Raw genomic sequence first — 14029 nt, 5'->3', positions numbered from 1 at the left:
CCACCCCTTAATAAAAGACTGACACAGTCAATAACACAAAATGAAAATGTTTTAACTTTTTGTTATGTATATCAGTGTGCCTATATAATGCATTCTCATGCTTCAGCCTTTTTATAGCATATATAAATGTTCATTTATATGCTTATTTAAACATCTCATTGTTTTTCCAGTATAAAACATGCCACAGGAATTCTAGATAGTAAGATAAATTACTCCAGTGAAAGTACAACTAAACCTTCCTATTACAAATATTTCACGGTACACAGACTACTCAGATATACTCATGCAGATATGGGAAGAACATAAGACTCTACATGCCCAGAGAGCAAAGGTCAGAACTGTACCCTTTACTGACCCTGGGGCTATGAGGTACAGGTCTTCACCACTATGACACCATGTTGTCAGTTATATAAGCATGCAGATCACCATCTTTCATCCCGCTGTACTTTTGTCACATGCATTACGTTTGTTTCATTCTCTTTGACTGACATGATAAAGATATGGAGACTCATAGTGTTAAAAGTCCCCATTTAAACTTTTCCAAAGTTATTATAGGTCACCTTAAAGCACCTTTTTTTTTTTTAATTTAATTTTTTTTTTTTATGTAGGCACATTTCAACTGCTATGCTTTAGTCATAGCATAATAGTTTTGACCCACAGATTCAGCCTTGCTCCTCTTAGATTTACTGCGGTCCTCGAAAAGTTAAACCTTGTTATGAGGTCATAACCTTATGAAATAAATCACTAATTCTATACAAACAGTCCCTATCACTTAGTGTATAGGGACTATTACAGGAAGAACTTTTAATGTGAGCAATAAGAACGTTCTCCTCTATCTGACCGTCTGCTAATTGTGAAGGGGCAGTGCTATCGTTTTTAATGTTCACAGGTTAAGAAGTTTGTACGTTTGTAGTGTGCTACAGCAGCAGTTGTTACATATCATATTTGACTTATCTACAAACTGATATGCTTTATGTGCTATAGGAGGATACTCATGTGGGCAACATTACCTCAAAACCACTGCCACTTTGCTAGCTGAAATTCCATCAAACCAGACAGTGATGTCTCTTATGTTAGTGTTCCTATAAACAGCTTCAGTAGACAACTGTGCTGCATGTTATACCTGTCTGTGAATTATATATGTGTTGTTCTTCATGCAGTATAACTTATTTAAGTATGTACTGGATACCTGATGCCTGCTCAGTAACTAGTAACATTTACAGTTGCAAGCCAGCTACTTAGTTATTTCTGAATGAAGAGTGTAGTTTCATACTTTTTTCATGCATTACTCCGATTCACTATAAAGCATATATCTAAATTCTACCTGCAGATATTAAGTAAGACACAGCAAAATCCCTGCATTTGTCATAAATATAATGATGACATCCTAAGGGATGACTTGCTTGTTCACTAAAATAAGCCTGCTCTGTCTGACGTATTTAATCTGTTGCAAAAAAAAATTTTTAAAGTCTGCCAGCTGTTGCACATTCAAGGCTGTGAGCTATAGTTCCTGTAGTATATTGTTTGACTCTCACAGTCCTCAACTGTCTACACTTAAGCAGTGCTTAACGGCAACTGGAGACCTGGCCTTAAGCTCCTCCTCAATGGTTCAGCGGTCTGCAAGCCTAGTAGCTATCTATGAAACTAAATATACATTGAGTAGCTTTTTGGATAGCTATCTGAAATGAACTGTTCCACTGTCTAAGATAAATTAGTAAACGTGGCCCTTCTAAAGCAGCCCTAACTCCCAGTCTTGTTTTTCTTTTTCCACTCATGGTGGCTTTTGCATCGCTGTAAGTTCGATATCAATGTAATAGTCAGCCAACATCTATCTAGGCCACAGACAGACTAACAATGACACTGATGCTTCTTAAGCCAAGTGCTTCATTATGAAATTATGTACCCAGTTAAAATGTAGGTCTTGTTGGAGACTCTGTTTTGTTAAACTAATAATATTTGACTTAACATTCTGGACAAATATTTATACAATACGATTTTCATGGGTTAATGTTACTTATATAACCGCTGACTTCACAAAGATGCATTTTTGCAAAATATTAAATAACAAACAAAAACAATGATATGCACAATGAGCTACAGCCTAACATGCAAAATAGAAATTAAAACGATAATAATATGAAAAACAGTAATATTGCTAATGCTACCATGAAATAAAATGAAACCAGTGAACATATTTTAAAATATCAATATGCCAACTGAATGAAATCATGGAACTAGTAATATCTGACTAGTTGGTTAGCACTCAGTAATACCAGACTAGCTAGCAATGCAATGAAGGATGTTCCTGCAGAAAAATGCCAAAACATGTCAGAAGGTCCAGGAGATGCCACAAATGATATCCCTGAAGGATACTATTGACTTAAAATGGGATTTCTATAATCTGTTTAGGTAATTATTAACTATTAAAGTAAACATTTAATTATACTGTTTTAATGTAAAATTGTTTTCTGTTACTATTTCCACTGTGTGAGTCAAAAAGGAATGAATTAATAATTAGTGAATTTGTTTATTTATTATGCAGGTGAACAGCCTGTCCAAAGACACTCTTCAGCAATGACCTGGGGATCAAAGTTGAGAATACACAACAATCGGTACAAAACAAAACTGAATAACTATATGTAATGATGAATATAGATCAAGATTTTACTAAGTTTTTGATCTGTATTTTTTTCACATTATATCATCGCAGCTTGACAAAAGGCAGACAAAACAACTATTTACCTCTTAAGCATATAACATATCATGTCCTGCTTATTCAGTAAGAAAGATAACTAATTACATTGAAAGTTAGAATATTTTCATTTTAATGTCCTTTGTCTTGTTTTCATAACACAAGTGAGCAAATATTATATAATAAAGAGTAATTCTTGATAAAACAGAAGACGTGCATCATACTTAATTATTATTACTTTAATGTCCAATTCAAAATAAATATGACTAAGATAGGCAGTGTAATGGCATTGTAAGTAGCATTATTGCCTCACAGCAAGAGGTTCACTAGTTCATTCCTTGGGTGGGGTTACCATTTGTGCATCTGTGTGGAGTCTATAAGCTGTCTTTGTCTTTGCATGGATTTTCTCCTGGTACATACGTTTTCTCCCACCTCTCAAAGATATGCAGCATATGAACTGGCACTCTAAATCACCCTAGGCATGTGTGCAGTACTTGTGTGATATGGAAAGAAGGCATGGTAGTCTGCTTCCAGTCTCTACTTAACAAGGAAACTCTGTGGATGATGGCATCTGTTCAAAATACCACTAAAAGATGAGGCAAAGTGGGCATATAGGAGTTGGACATGACTTATAAAGCATGGAAGGCTAAATGACTTAAGATACTGTCTTACTACCAACACACTAAATGACATTTCCACTAAAATATAACTTTCTGTTTAGCACCATGTAAAGGGAAAACTTATTTTTTCAACAGGTCTTAAAGAAATGCATGCCATAAACAATAATACTTGTACCATTTTGTTACAATGGATGCACTGCCATGTCCATAACAAAGCAGCATTTTTGAAAAGAAGGCTGCAGTGACATGTAATTGATACTAAAGCACTGGACCAAGTGGTGCTCACTTGATAGTGTAAGATTTTTCCTAATGCGAGGGCCTTCTCAGGGCTACTGAGGGGAAATAGAGGAAACACTTTGAAGAATTCATGCATCAAGCAGATGGGCCCTTCACTGAAATGGCCGTGTCAGAAATAACTGGTGGGACTGGATGCAGATTTGATCACTGTGGAGATTAAACAATTCTGCCTAAGTGTGGACAGTATTCAGATTTGTGATGTGTGATTTGTACATTTGCTGTTAACAGATAATGATGTCCTCTTAGCCTCAAGGGCATTCCCTTCCACTGTTTATTGAAGCGTATATACTGCATATATTTAATACTTACTGCTGTGTACTCAGTAGCTTGCTTTTCATGTCATTTTTAGTTTTAGTTGTTTTCTTTTAGATATAATTGTATATTTACTTATAGTGCAGATATTTTGTTTGCAAGACATGGTTAACTGTTCATCTTTATGCATGCTTCCATTCAAAAGTGTTAATTTTATGTTGTCTGTCCCTCAACATGGACTTTCACTCTCAAGGTGAATTTGTTGGCATCCATGTCTCGAACACACAATAAGCAAGTTATGACTGGCGACCCACTCTTAATTTTTTGTGTCCTGTCCAACTAAGACTTCTTGTTATAAATTCCCATGAGCAACACATTTGACTCCTGGTCCTTGATCATCACCTCTCATCAATGAAAGAAGGGTGACTGTCATATAGGTCATACTTTCCCTAGGGAGGGTGGGCTTTCCTTTAGAGTTATAGTAGTGTCTGGCCACTCTCTGATCACTCAAAATTCACATAGGAAATAAAAATCTGGTTGCCTTAGGGGATAAAGACAATGAGGTTGTTTTCTCCCTAAAAAAAGGGGGGCTGCCTTTAAGGTTAAGCAGGAATCAGACTGGGATGATGATGTTTGCAACAAATGTGTCCATGGAGAATAAGGCAGACATCAGTGGTAATCACTACACATGCTTTCTCCTCTCAGGCACCTGGTCTTTAGCAAACTCTCTCCATTAGCACTAAGGTAATCAACAGTTATTCCAAATTCAGAATGCAACTCAAAAAACACTTTTCATTCAAGCCAAATGCTCCTGCATCAACTGTACAACGCAGGACATGTCACCTAACCTATGTCATTTCCAACTCACTTCTCCTCTTTCAAGATTTACTGAAAATTGACACACTTTAGAAACTAGTGTATATATTGTACTAAACTCTTGACTGTTTTTTTTCTGTGAAATGCTTTGTATTTTGTCTGGGCTGAGCCTGAAATTGGTGAATACTGATCAATGCACTACGCTGGTAAACAAATATAACCAAATAAATAAAATAAATCAAGCAGAATGTGTGTGTGTGTATGGGGACAAAAAGAGGCACACAAAAAAGAAGATTGTGTTACTTTCTGCAGGTAAACAGAAGCTGCCCAATCCAGTAGATCACTTTAAATACCTTAGGGTCTTTTTCGTGCCATGAGACCAGGATCAAAACAGAACTACTTGGTAGAAGGGATTAGGAGACTGATCAATGGATGAATGCATACTACATCTGGTATTATGCATATCTGTTGACATACAGTGAGAACTGAGCCACAGGCTAAATATCTGACTTTTCCAGTCAGACTATATTCCAGTCTCACCTGGAGGTTGGTGAAGATAATGATGATGCTTGGGAAAGCAGATTCACCAAAAGAGAGTGAGTTCCTTAATCTGATTAGCAGCTAGGCGTAGATATGTTTTCTTACTCAACCTGTTTGATACATTAGACTTTAGCTCTTACAATATTGAAGACATAGGCTACTATATTCCTCTGACAAATAGCTTGACATTTGCATACCTTGCACACGCTTTCAAACTCACCCCCACAGACTCATCCACCATCATGCTGAAATGACATAATCTGTTTTGTAAGGGGAATTTGGACCTTCTCACAATACACCATTGCATTAGAGTATGGTACTAAGACACACTGGTGAGGGTTAAGGTATGCACCTGTCCCCTTTGCAAGACATGCTAATGAGTGCAGTATGCATTTCCAACCTAACAGGCAGTTTCAAATGAAGAGTCATCTACTGATTTACATAATACCTACTTTCAAATTCATGAATATTTTATGCAGTGTAGTGTAATGGGTAGTTATAACACTGTGTCACTATGTCATATTGCAGGGGACAGCACCTGAGCTGCAGTCTGAGTAACAGAAACAAGAGTAGGATAGCATTATAACTGAATGAAAAGTTCTCACCGAATACATCGTCCTGACTTATAAATTCTGGTCTGTTATCATTGATGTCCTCGATAGCAATTGTCAGCACACCTGTGAATTGAAGAAGTAGAAAATATTTAATTACGCTACTTGAATTATGAATGAACAGGCAAACTGCATCCATGTGTGCAAATGCATTAGTTAATTAAAAGTCGGTTATCTTAGGTTAATAATGCCCACTTGTTTTGATGACAGGTATTGCTAAAAGGAAAATAAAACATTAATCAAAGTAATACATTTTTCTATGTAATTTAAAATAATTGTGCAACCATGTTCCTTATGTATTATTAGATACATGTAGCCATTATATGCTTATATAAACTATATCAGAGTCACAGATTTTAAATAAGGAAATCACTTTGCAAAATGTGAACAAAAACAAAAGAAAACTATTACTAAAAGAAAAGGCTGTTGAATTAGTCAGTTACAACACAGGATCATAGGAGTATAGGCAGTTAGTAGGCTAATGGCCCTAGAGACTTTTTAAGCCTAGCCATTTGTGCCCCGATTTTCTCACTTTGGTATATACCTTTGCCTTAGGGCATCTAAAAGCTGCCCCTATCCATAAGGGACACAGGTGATAAGATAGGGTTATATTTACAATATACTAATGCCCATTTTTGGTGACATCAGTCACCATGACCTAATCACCTAGAACCAATTTTTACATAACTGATTTGCCGAAACTGACAAACCATTCAGTCTGTGATCCATATTATCCTATCTAAAGGATACTGTGCACCAGCTAATGACCAAAATGGCTGGTCTTTTTAACTCTTCCACAATAAGCATCATCTAGAGTTTGTGCTAATACCCACACACTGTATTCTTGGGTGAGTTTGAGGTAGAAACATCCAACATGCTATTCTGAGGTGAGAGGACCCGCACAGAGACAATATGCAAACTCCACATAGGCATTGCCTGGAGGTCAGAATCAAACCTTGTACTTCATGAATGGGAGATGAAGATTTTAACCATTTTGGCAGCTGTGCACCACAGTTTAGGAGAACTTCCTGAATTAATTTATATTGAAATGATATGTCAGCAGTTATGGCTCACCAGCATAAACCAATGCATATGTTATTGAACATGTAAGTAATCATAGTTTAAAAAAAATAGTATAGCTATGCTCTAGTGGAATATATTTCAACATGTGCTAAGTAGCTGTAAGTATCCTTTCATAATGTAGCGTCAAATCTCTCATTTGCAGGCTCTTCACCTGTCCATTTTCTAGGCGATTAAGTAACTGAAATAGATTTCATGAAAGCAGATAAGCAGTACAAGAATACAGTCAGTATGTGTATCTGAATGCTAGTATTTGATTAAATGACTGCTTAAAAATGCTAGCTTTTAAAACCCCATTAATTTTCTTGTTGAATGTTTTTAGTGATGCAGTGATTACAACTAGGCAGAGTGGAGTAATTATTCAAACTTAATAGGAAAGATTATGATCCTCTTGTGACTGCCACCATACCTCCCAACTGTGCAGAATTCCAAAGATTGTCTTAATTTTTGACCATAATTTTCAACCTCTTAGTGCATGCAATGTGGTCAAAGCCTAAAATAATGGGGGGGGGGGGGGGGGGCAAAGAACCAAAGATATGGACATATTTTAAATATTGCTCTTAAAAACTTAGAAAGTCATTATACTAACAGGATTTGTATTAGCATGCATTTTTCTGAAGGATATGACGTCTGAAACTCAAATGTATGTCATTATTTAGTGACTTCTGTCATCAGCAAACTTACCACAAAATCACAAATTTTTTTTTGAGGAACAGACTAAAAATATGAGACAAAAATATGGACATTCTGACAAAATCTGGACAATTGGGAGGTTTGCTTCTGACTTATATTTTTTTTTGGTTTATTCCTCATAAAATGTTTTTTTTTTTTTATGTAAACTCCACTGAGGACTGCAGTCACTAAATAATGAAAGACATTTGAGTTTCAATCTTCCTATTCTTAAGAAAAAGCCTGATAATGCAAATCATGTTATTTGTCAAATAAATAAGAAAATACTTAAAAACTGTCCATATTTAGGGGCCTTTGTTCAACAATTATTTTTTTTTTACTTTGTCCCTGACTCATGAATTGAGAGGTTGAGTGGTATAAAGGCCACATAGTTAGCGATTAGAAAAGAAGACAATGTGCTAATTTATATTTATCCATCTCATAGCACATCAATATGAAATGGCTAGTAAATGATTATCAACAGGACATAGTTGTAGCTGATAACATCCTCTCTGAGATGCAAACTAAAATTCAAACACTAAAATTCATATTAATTTTCTTATACATCAGTCTACATGATACATTACTATACTGTGAAAAAAGAGCCAGGGAAAGCACTGCCTGAATCTACGTGCTGTAGAAAATAGGCAATACATAACTTTCATCTTTATGTAGATCCTTAAATAGCTTAGTTTACACCAGGGACACCAAACAGCTTGAAGGAGCACAGAGATGTATGGTTTCTAGACCTTCTAAATCATAAACATTTTTAATTATACTCCGGGAAAGACTTAATTTTAAAAACCGCCTGAGCTAATCATCTTGTGACATTTAATACAGTAGATTTGAACAGGGATAGTGAATTTCCCATATTCACCATTGTAAAGAAAATGGAATGCCATCATGTAATATGAATAAATAAATAAAATAGAAAATAAAAATAGAAATAAAATAGAAACATTAAAAAATGTCTGAGAAAAATGCAAAAGTCCCAGTTTTATTTCTTATTAAAATAAACATTCACACTGTATTAGGAAGACATGTTAATGTTAATTTGGAGGAAGATTCACAATACAAGAAGACAAAGAAAATATAAGTTCAACAACACATAAATGTGGAGTGACTCAGACAACACCCTCATAAATTACAGCTTGGCAACTGGCTTCATGAACAAAGAAAAACACTAGTAGTTCAGCATGTAACAGCATAAATAATGCTCATGGCTAATAATTAAAGCATATGTATAAACAGTAAAATGACATTTTCACCATTTAAACTGGTTCTTCTTTCTGTGCCTGGGGTATGACTTCAATATGTATGCAAACTGGTCATGATAGGGCTTAAGAAATACAAGACAACAGTTTAAATGAAACTTTCTGAAAGAGGAATGTAGTTATTGCTAAGGCATAATAATCTAAAATAATCATTAAGAAGTCATTTGTGCATCCTTGATATTTATTTAGGGACATTACAATGTAGTGATGCCACATTTCCAACATATTATTGCTTATGCATAGTCAGTTTATATAACTAACACATTTAGTGTTGTGTAGCCAGGATGGTACAGTTGTAAAGTAACTTCTTTTGCTCAAAGCTTTTTTTTTTTTTTCGTAATATGGTTTATCTCCCCTGTCTTTCAGCCACTAGACCTTCTCATAGTTTGTAAGCCCATACATTCACCCTTCAGACTGTCTGCTGGCTGATATCAGAGTTGTTGGAAGTTGGGCTATCACTGAGGCAGACAAGAAAACTGTTTTTGCACCACTCTGCTGCCATCAGCCTATCCTGTTCTGGGAGTCAGGCATGTTGTCATCCCAGTGGCACTCAACGAAACAAATGTCAGGTATGATCTGCATTTATGGATTGAACATAATTTCTCTGAGAATATAAAACTACCTATTACATGTGTATTCCCTGGAGCATCATCATCCATGATGCAAATCTCAGAAGCATTACAATAATCTGGAACCCCTATTTTTGTGATTGACAAGTACATCTGGATCCTCGCAGGGGCTAGCAAGACTGCAACCAGTATATGCATGCTTTCTCATATGGACTAAGATGGACTACCATCTTCAGCTAGGCAGTTCTAAGTACATATTCCAAAATGGTGTATGCTATGCACCTAGTCTCTATTAGAGCTCTAGCTTTGCAGTGACCAGACGGTCCCTCCTTCAGGATGGGCAATATAGCATTGTTCATTTATCCTCACTCTCTTAGGATCATAGGAAATTACTACGCCATTGGCCCTGAGGCTCTTACAAGCCTAGCAAAGAATTTAACCCATGTTCCAACAAGCCAGCACCCTATGCCACTGTCCAGCAGGGACATAGGTGGAATCCCAGGGGTGTATTTTCTGTTCCCCATGCAGTAATGCAGGTTGTGCTTAAAAAGGTTTAATGAGATACTCTGCTTTATGTGGAGAGGGAGTCTATTCCACAAAAGGTGGAGTCTGTGGGACAAAAATCTGTCCTCCCAACAAATCCTACTGATGTCTCAGACCAGGTTGAGGTTGCGCGTGTGGGTTACTTGAGTGGAGCTTGACTTGCAGATATGCAGCAGTCCCATCAAGGCGGGGTCTGAGATTGCTTTGTATGCCAGACAGAGGTCACCTTTGAGGAGTCTGTAGAAGACTGAGTAGAGGGACAGGGCTTTAAGTCTATCTGTTTAGAGTAGATGGTTGAGGCCCTGGATTCTACTGGTGAGGAACCTCTTTGGTCTCCCCAGCTGCTGCATGTGCATTGTAAGGTATTTGCCAAAAGGGGCATTGTACTCAATAATCGATCTTATAAAGGAAGATACAAGGGAAGAATACATAGATGATATGACCACCTTGTCCCTGGATGAGATGCCCTTACTAATGAGGTGGGTAATGTAGAAAGCTTTCCATACAAAGAAGGCAATATGGTGGTCATAAGTTAGTTTACTATCAACCTGGGTGCCTAAGTCCCTCACGACTGATTGCATGCTTAGTGCCTTATTATCAATGTGATAATTTGTGGGGATGTCATTCTCCGCAAAATGGATGCTGATGCATTTTATGGCATTCATTTTGATGCCATGTTTCTGGCACCAGTCATTTGTTTGGGTGAGACCCTCTTGGAGGATGTCCACATCACTAGGTGAACTGATGACAGCACCCAGCTTGCAGTCATCTGTAAACTTGGTCAGCCATAGCCCACCTAAATTTGGCCTGCACCTCTGAGAAGTATATCCCAAACAGCAGAGGCCCCAAGATTTATCCATGGGGTAGACTGCTTGTTACGGGTGTACTACTTGAGGTGGCTTTTCCTATTTTGACTAGGTGGATTCTATCAGTGAATCAGTTTGCTACCCATCTGGTAACATATGGACTGATGCCTAGTTGAGAGAGTTTATCTAATATACCTGAGTGGGGAATATTATCAAAGGCCTTGGCTAGGTCAAGGTAGGCAGTGTGCACCATCTTCCCCTCATTTGTGGTTTTGGTGACTGTCTCAAAGAAGTTGCCTAAATTTAACAGGCATGACCATCCCTTGACAAAACCAAATTGTGTGGATCAAGTGTCGGGAGGTTGTCAATGTCCTTGTTAATGAGGTCCATCATAATCCGCTCCATGGCCTTGCAGATCAGGCTAGTTAGGCTGACAGGTCTATAATTTCTTGGATCGGTGGACACATCACCTTTATACAAAGGGATGATAGTAGCTGTCCTCCACTCAGCTGGGACAAAGCAGGTACTCAGGCTTTGGGTGAATAGGGTGCCTAATGGTACTGCAAGTTCCTGCCTGAGTTCATGTAGGATGCAGCCTGGGATGTTATCAGGTCCCATGGAGACTGTATTTTTTGCCTTTAAGAGGACAGTGATAAATTGCTCCCTAGAGATAAGGGGAGGGGGCAGGCACTGGGGATGTCCTGTTTTTTTTGATGGGGTGGGGAAGAGGAGTGAAGTTTCATTGAACTCGTCTACCAGCAGGTTGGCTAAATCTACAGGGTTTGTGTATGCGGTGTCCTTGCCCACCAGTTCTGAGCAGATCTTGGTGCTTCCCTTGAGACTACAGACATATGTGAAGAAAGCTTTATGATTGTCTTTAGTAAATGTTGCCAGTTTGGACTTGAAGTTTGCTTTGGAGGATTTCATTAGTGCTCTTATTTGCTTGTTCAGGCTAAGGAGAGACTGCTTCTAATTAGGCAAGTGCTCCTTCTTGGTCCTGAACATCATTTTTTCCTTTTATTATAGAGTTTATTTATTGTAGATATCCACCAAACAGGTTTACTCTTCCTTGAGGAGGATGATTTCATCCTGTCTGGTATTCCTAATCCCATGCAGCTATATAAAAACTCATATAGTACTTTGGTATAAGTTTGGACATATGTGCCAGTTCCTATGGAGAAGGATGGGGCTGTGAAACTGTTTATACCATCCCTCAGGAGGTTGTAATCAGCTTTGGAGAAGTTTTTTTTTTTTGGGGGGGCAGGGAATATGGTGGCTTTGAAAGTGACTGCTTTGTGCTCAGATCAGGGATGATGACACTGTAGGGATGCTGCAGTCGTTCCTCATGCTGGTTAATATCAAGTCCAAGATATTTTCACCTCTTGTGGGGGTGTCAGCCAACTGGTCCAAGGTATTTGCATTGACGAAAACAAGGAATCTCTGGGCATTTGTGTTTTGGCATGAGTATTCTTCTAGCCTATGGTTGGATAGTTAATGTCGCCCAGGATCATGGTAAAGGGTTGAATCTTGATAGAATCGAAAAGGTTCAGATAGGTGGAGTGGGCATCTTCAGTCAGAGTTGGAGGCCTACAGCTAGCTATGATTAAGATATGGGTCTTGTTAATTGTTAACTGTGGCTGGATTATTTCCTGTGCATCATACTGTTTGAGCAGCCTAGAGGTGTGTATGTCTTTTATATATATTGCAACTCCACCTCCTTCTGTTTTGCAGCCCACAGCTTGGGGTCTGAATGAATGATAGGATGAGTAACCTGGTATGGGTGGGTGGGTACTCTCCACAGCTTTGAATCAGGTTTCTGTGACTGCATAAATGTCAGCTTCTTTCAGAGTTAAGAATGCTTGCAATGAGTGCAGTTTCATGTTTAGACTCCTAGCGTTTAGCAGCATGACCTTTAATTTACATTTTAATGAAATTTTCATGTTGGTAGTTTTGACAGACTGCTGTGCTCAGTGCATAGACCACTAACCAAACCTCATTCACCTCAGCCATCATCAGGGCTTTATTCTTGTGTATCACTAAGCTGGAACCTTTGTTCAAAGCTTTTAATATTTATCCGATGTGTATAATTATGATGCATCAAGATTTCCACTGTGGGAAAACAGATCTGTAAATGTGGTAATACACATTGTCAGATTCAACAGAAACAGACAAAAAAAGCCACCCTCACCCTGCATCTCTAAATGTGCTTACTCAAAGACCTTGCATAAATATGCTAATTCAAAGACCTTGCATAAATATGCTAATTCAAAGACCTTGCAACCTTTTCCTTACACCACATTTCTGTGAGCTCAGGGATTCGAATGGCAAAATGTCAACAGATATTGGGAGTTAATTAAAAATGATCAGCCAATCCATTCTCATTCTATATTTTCTTTATGTAATCATATCCTGGTATCCCCAAGATAGTCTACATACAATTATACTTTTTGCATGGTATCACCATCTGTACATTATAAAACAGGTAACACTCTTCTCCAAATGTTGTGTGGGAGTGGAGTTTGTATGTATTAAATTGACCAGTGTGGGAGTCATGGCCCTCATGTGGAAGTATGCAAGGGGATGAGCTTGCCCCTGCCAAAAAAACCCCCCAAAAAAACAGACACTTTAATCTGCTATGTTACTCTGTATGTAATAGGCAACTTTCACTGTATTGTATTCATGGTGCTTCAGTCTGTAAAAGTAAGTTTCTGTCTTCCTTATGGAACACTATTTATTTGAAATGCTGACATTCTTCTTGTATATCTGTCTGTACCAAATGGAAATATGATTCCAGTCTTCTGTTTAATATCATCCAGTCTGCTGTACTCAGATAAGGTATGTTCTAAAACATGACTTTCAAAAGTTGAATAACTATACAGGTAATGTAGTTTTCAAATTTATGAACTTGGCGGTCGTTCAGCAGACCATTAAAGCCGAATCATAAATTATATTCAGATGTTCCTACCAGCCACAAGGAGAGCAACACAAAACCCAGAAAGAATTTTAGGTTGCCCATCCAATTATCTAGGTTTACTTTGAATATGACAAGGATATGAATTGGAAGTTTGTTCCGGAGGTGGGAGACTACATTGGAATGTGATACGTCATGCCAACATGTTTTCTGTATGTGTTGATGAAATCCTGTATTACTTTATATATGATGATTCCTGACTTTGGCAAATCTAGAATGGAATTCTGAAGATAGGGTGTATCCTAAATGGTTCAAAATTACTTCACTGAATACCACAGGCCATTCACCA

The 14029-nt window shown here is 37.6% G+C and overlaps 1 protein-coding gene across 1 annotated transcript in view; it reads right to left on the bottom strand.

The window, feature by feature from the left end:
• Positions 1-4875: 4875 nt before the first annotated feature.
• Positions 4876-14029, bottom strand: part of CDHR2 (cadherin related family member 2) — a 262582-nt gene continuing 253428 nt past the window's right edge. Inside the window, exons 10-11 of the mRNA XM_044069914.1 lie at positions 5823-5894; positions 4876-4880 (exon numbers count right to left, since the gene is read on the bottom strand). Of these exons, the coding sequence (XP_043925849.1) occupies positions 4876-4880; positions 5823-5894 (77 nt within the window). The remainder of the gene's footprint in view (positions 4881-5822; positions 5895-14029) is intronic.

The sequence above is a fragment of the Protopterus annectens genome, chromosome 4.part0 (genome assembly GCF_019279795.1).
Source record: "Protopterus annectens isolate FY-2018-M chromosome 4.part0, PAN1.0, whole genome shotgun sequence".
Classification (NCBI taxonomy): Eukaryota; Metazoa; Chordata; order Ceratodontiformes; family Protopteridae; genus Protopterus; species Protopterus annectens.
Note: the sequence above shows the minus strand (reverse complement) of the source record. Positions and strands in the feature narration are given on the sequence as shown.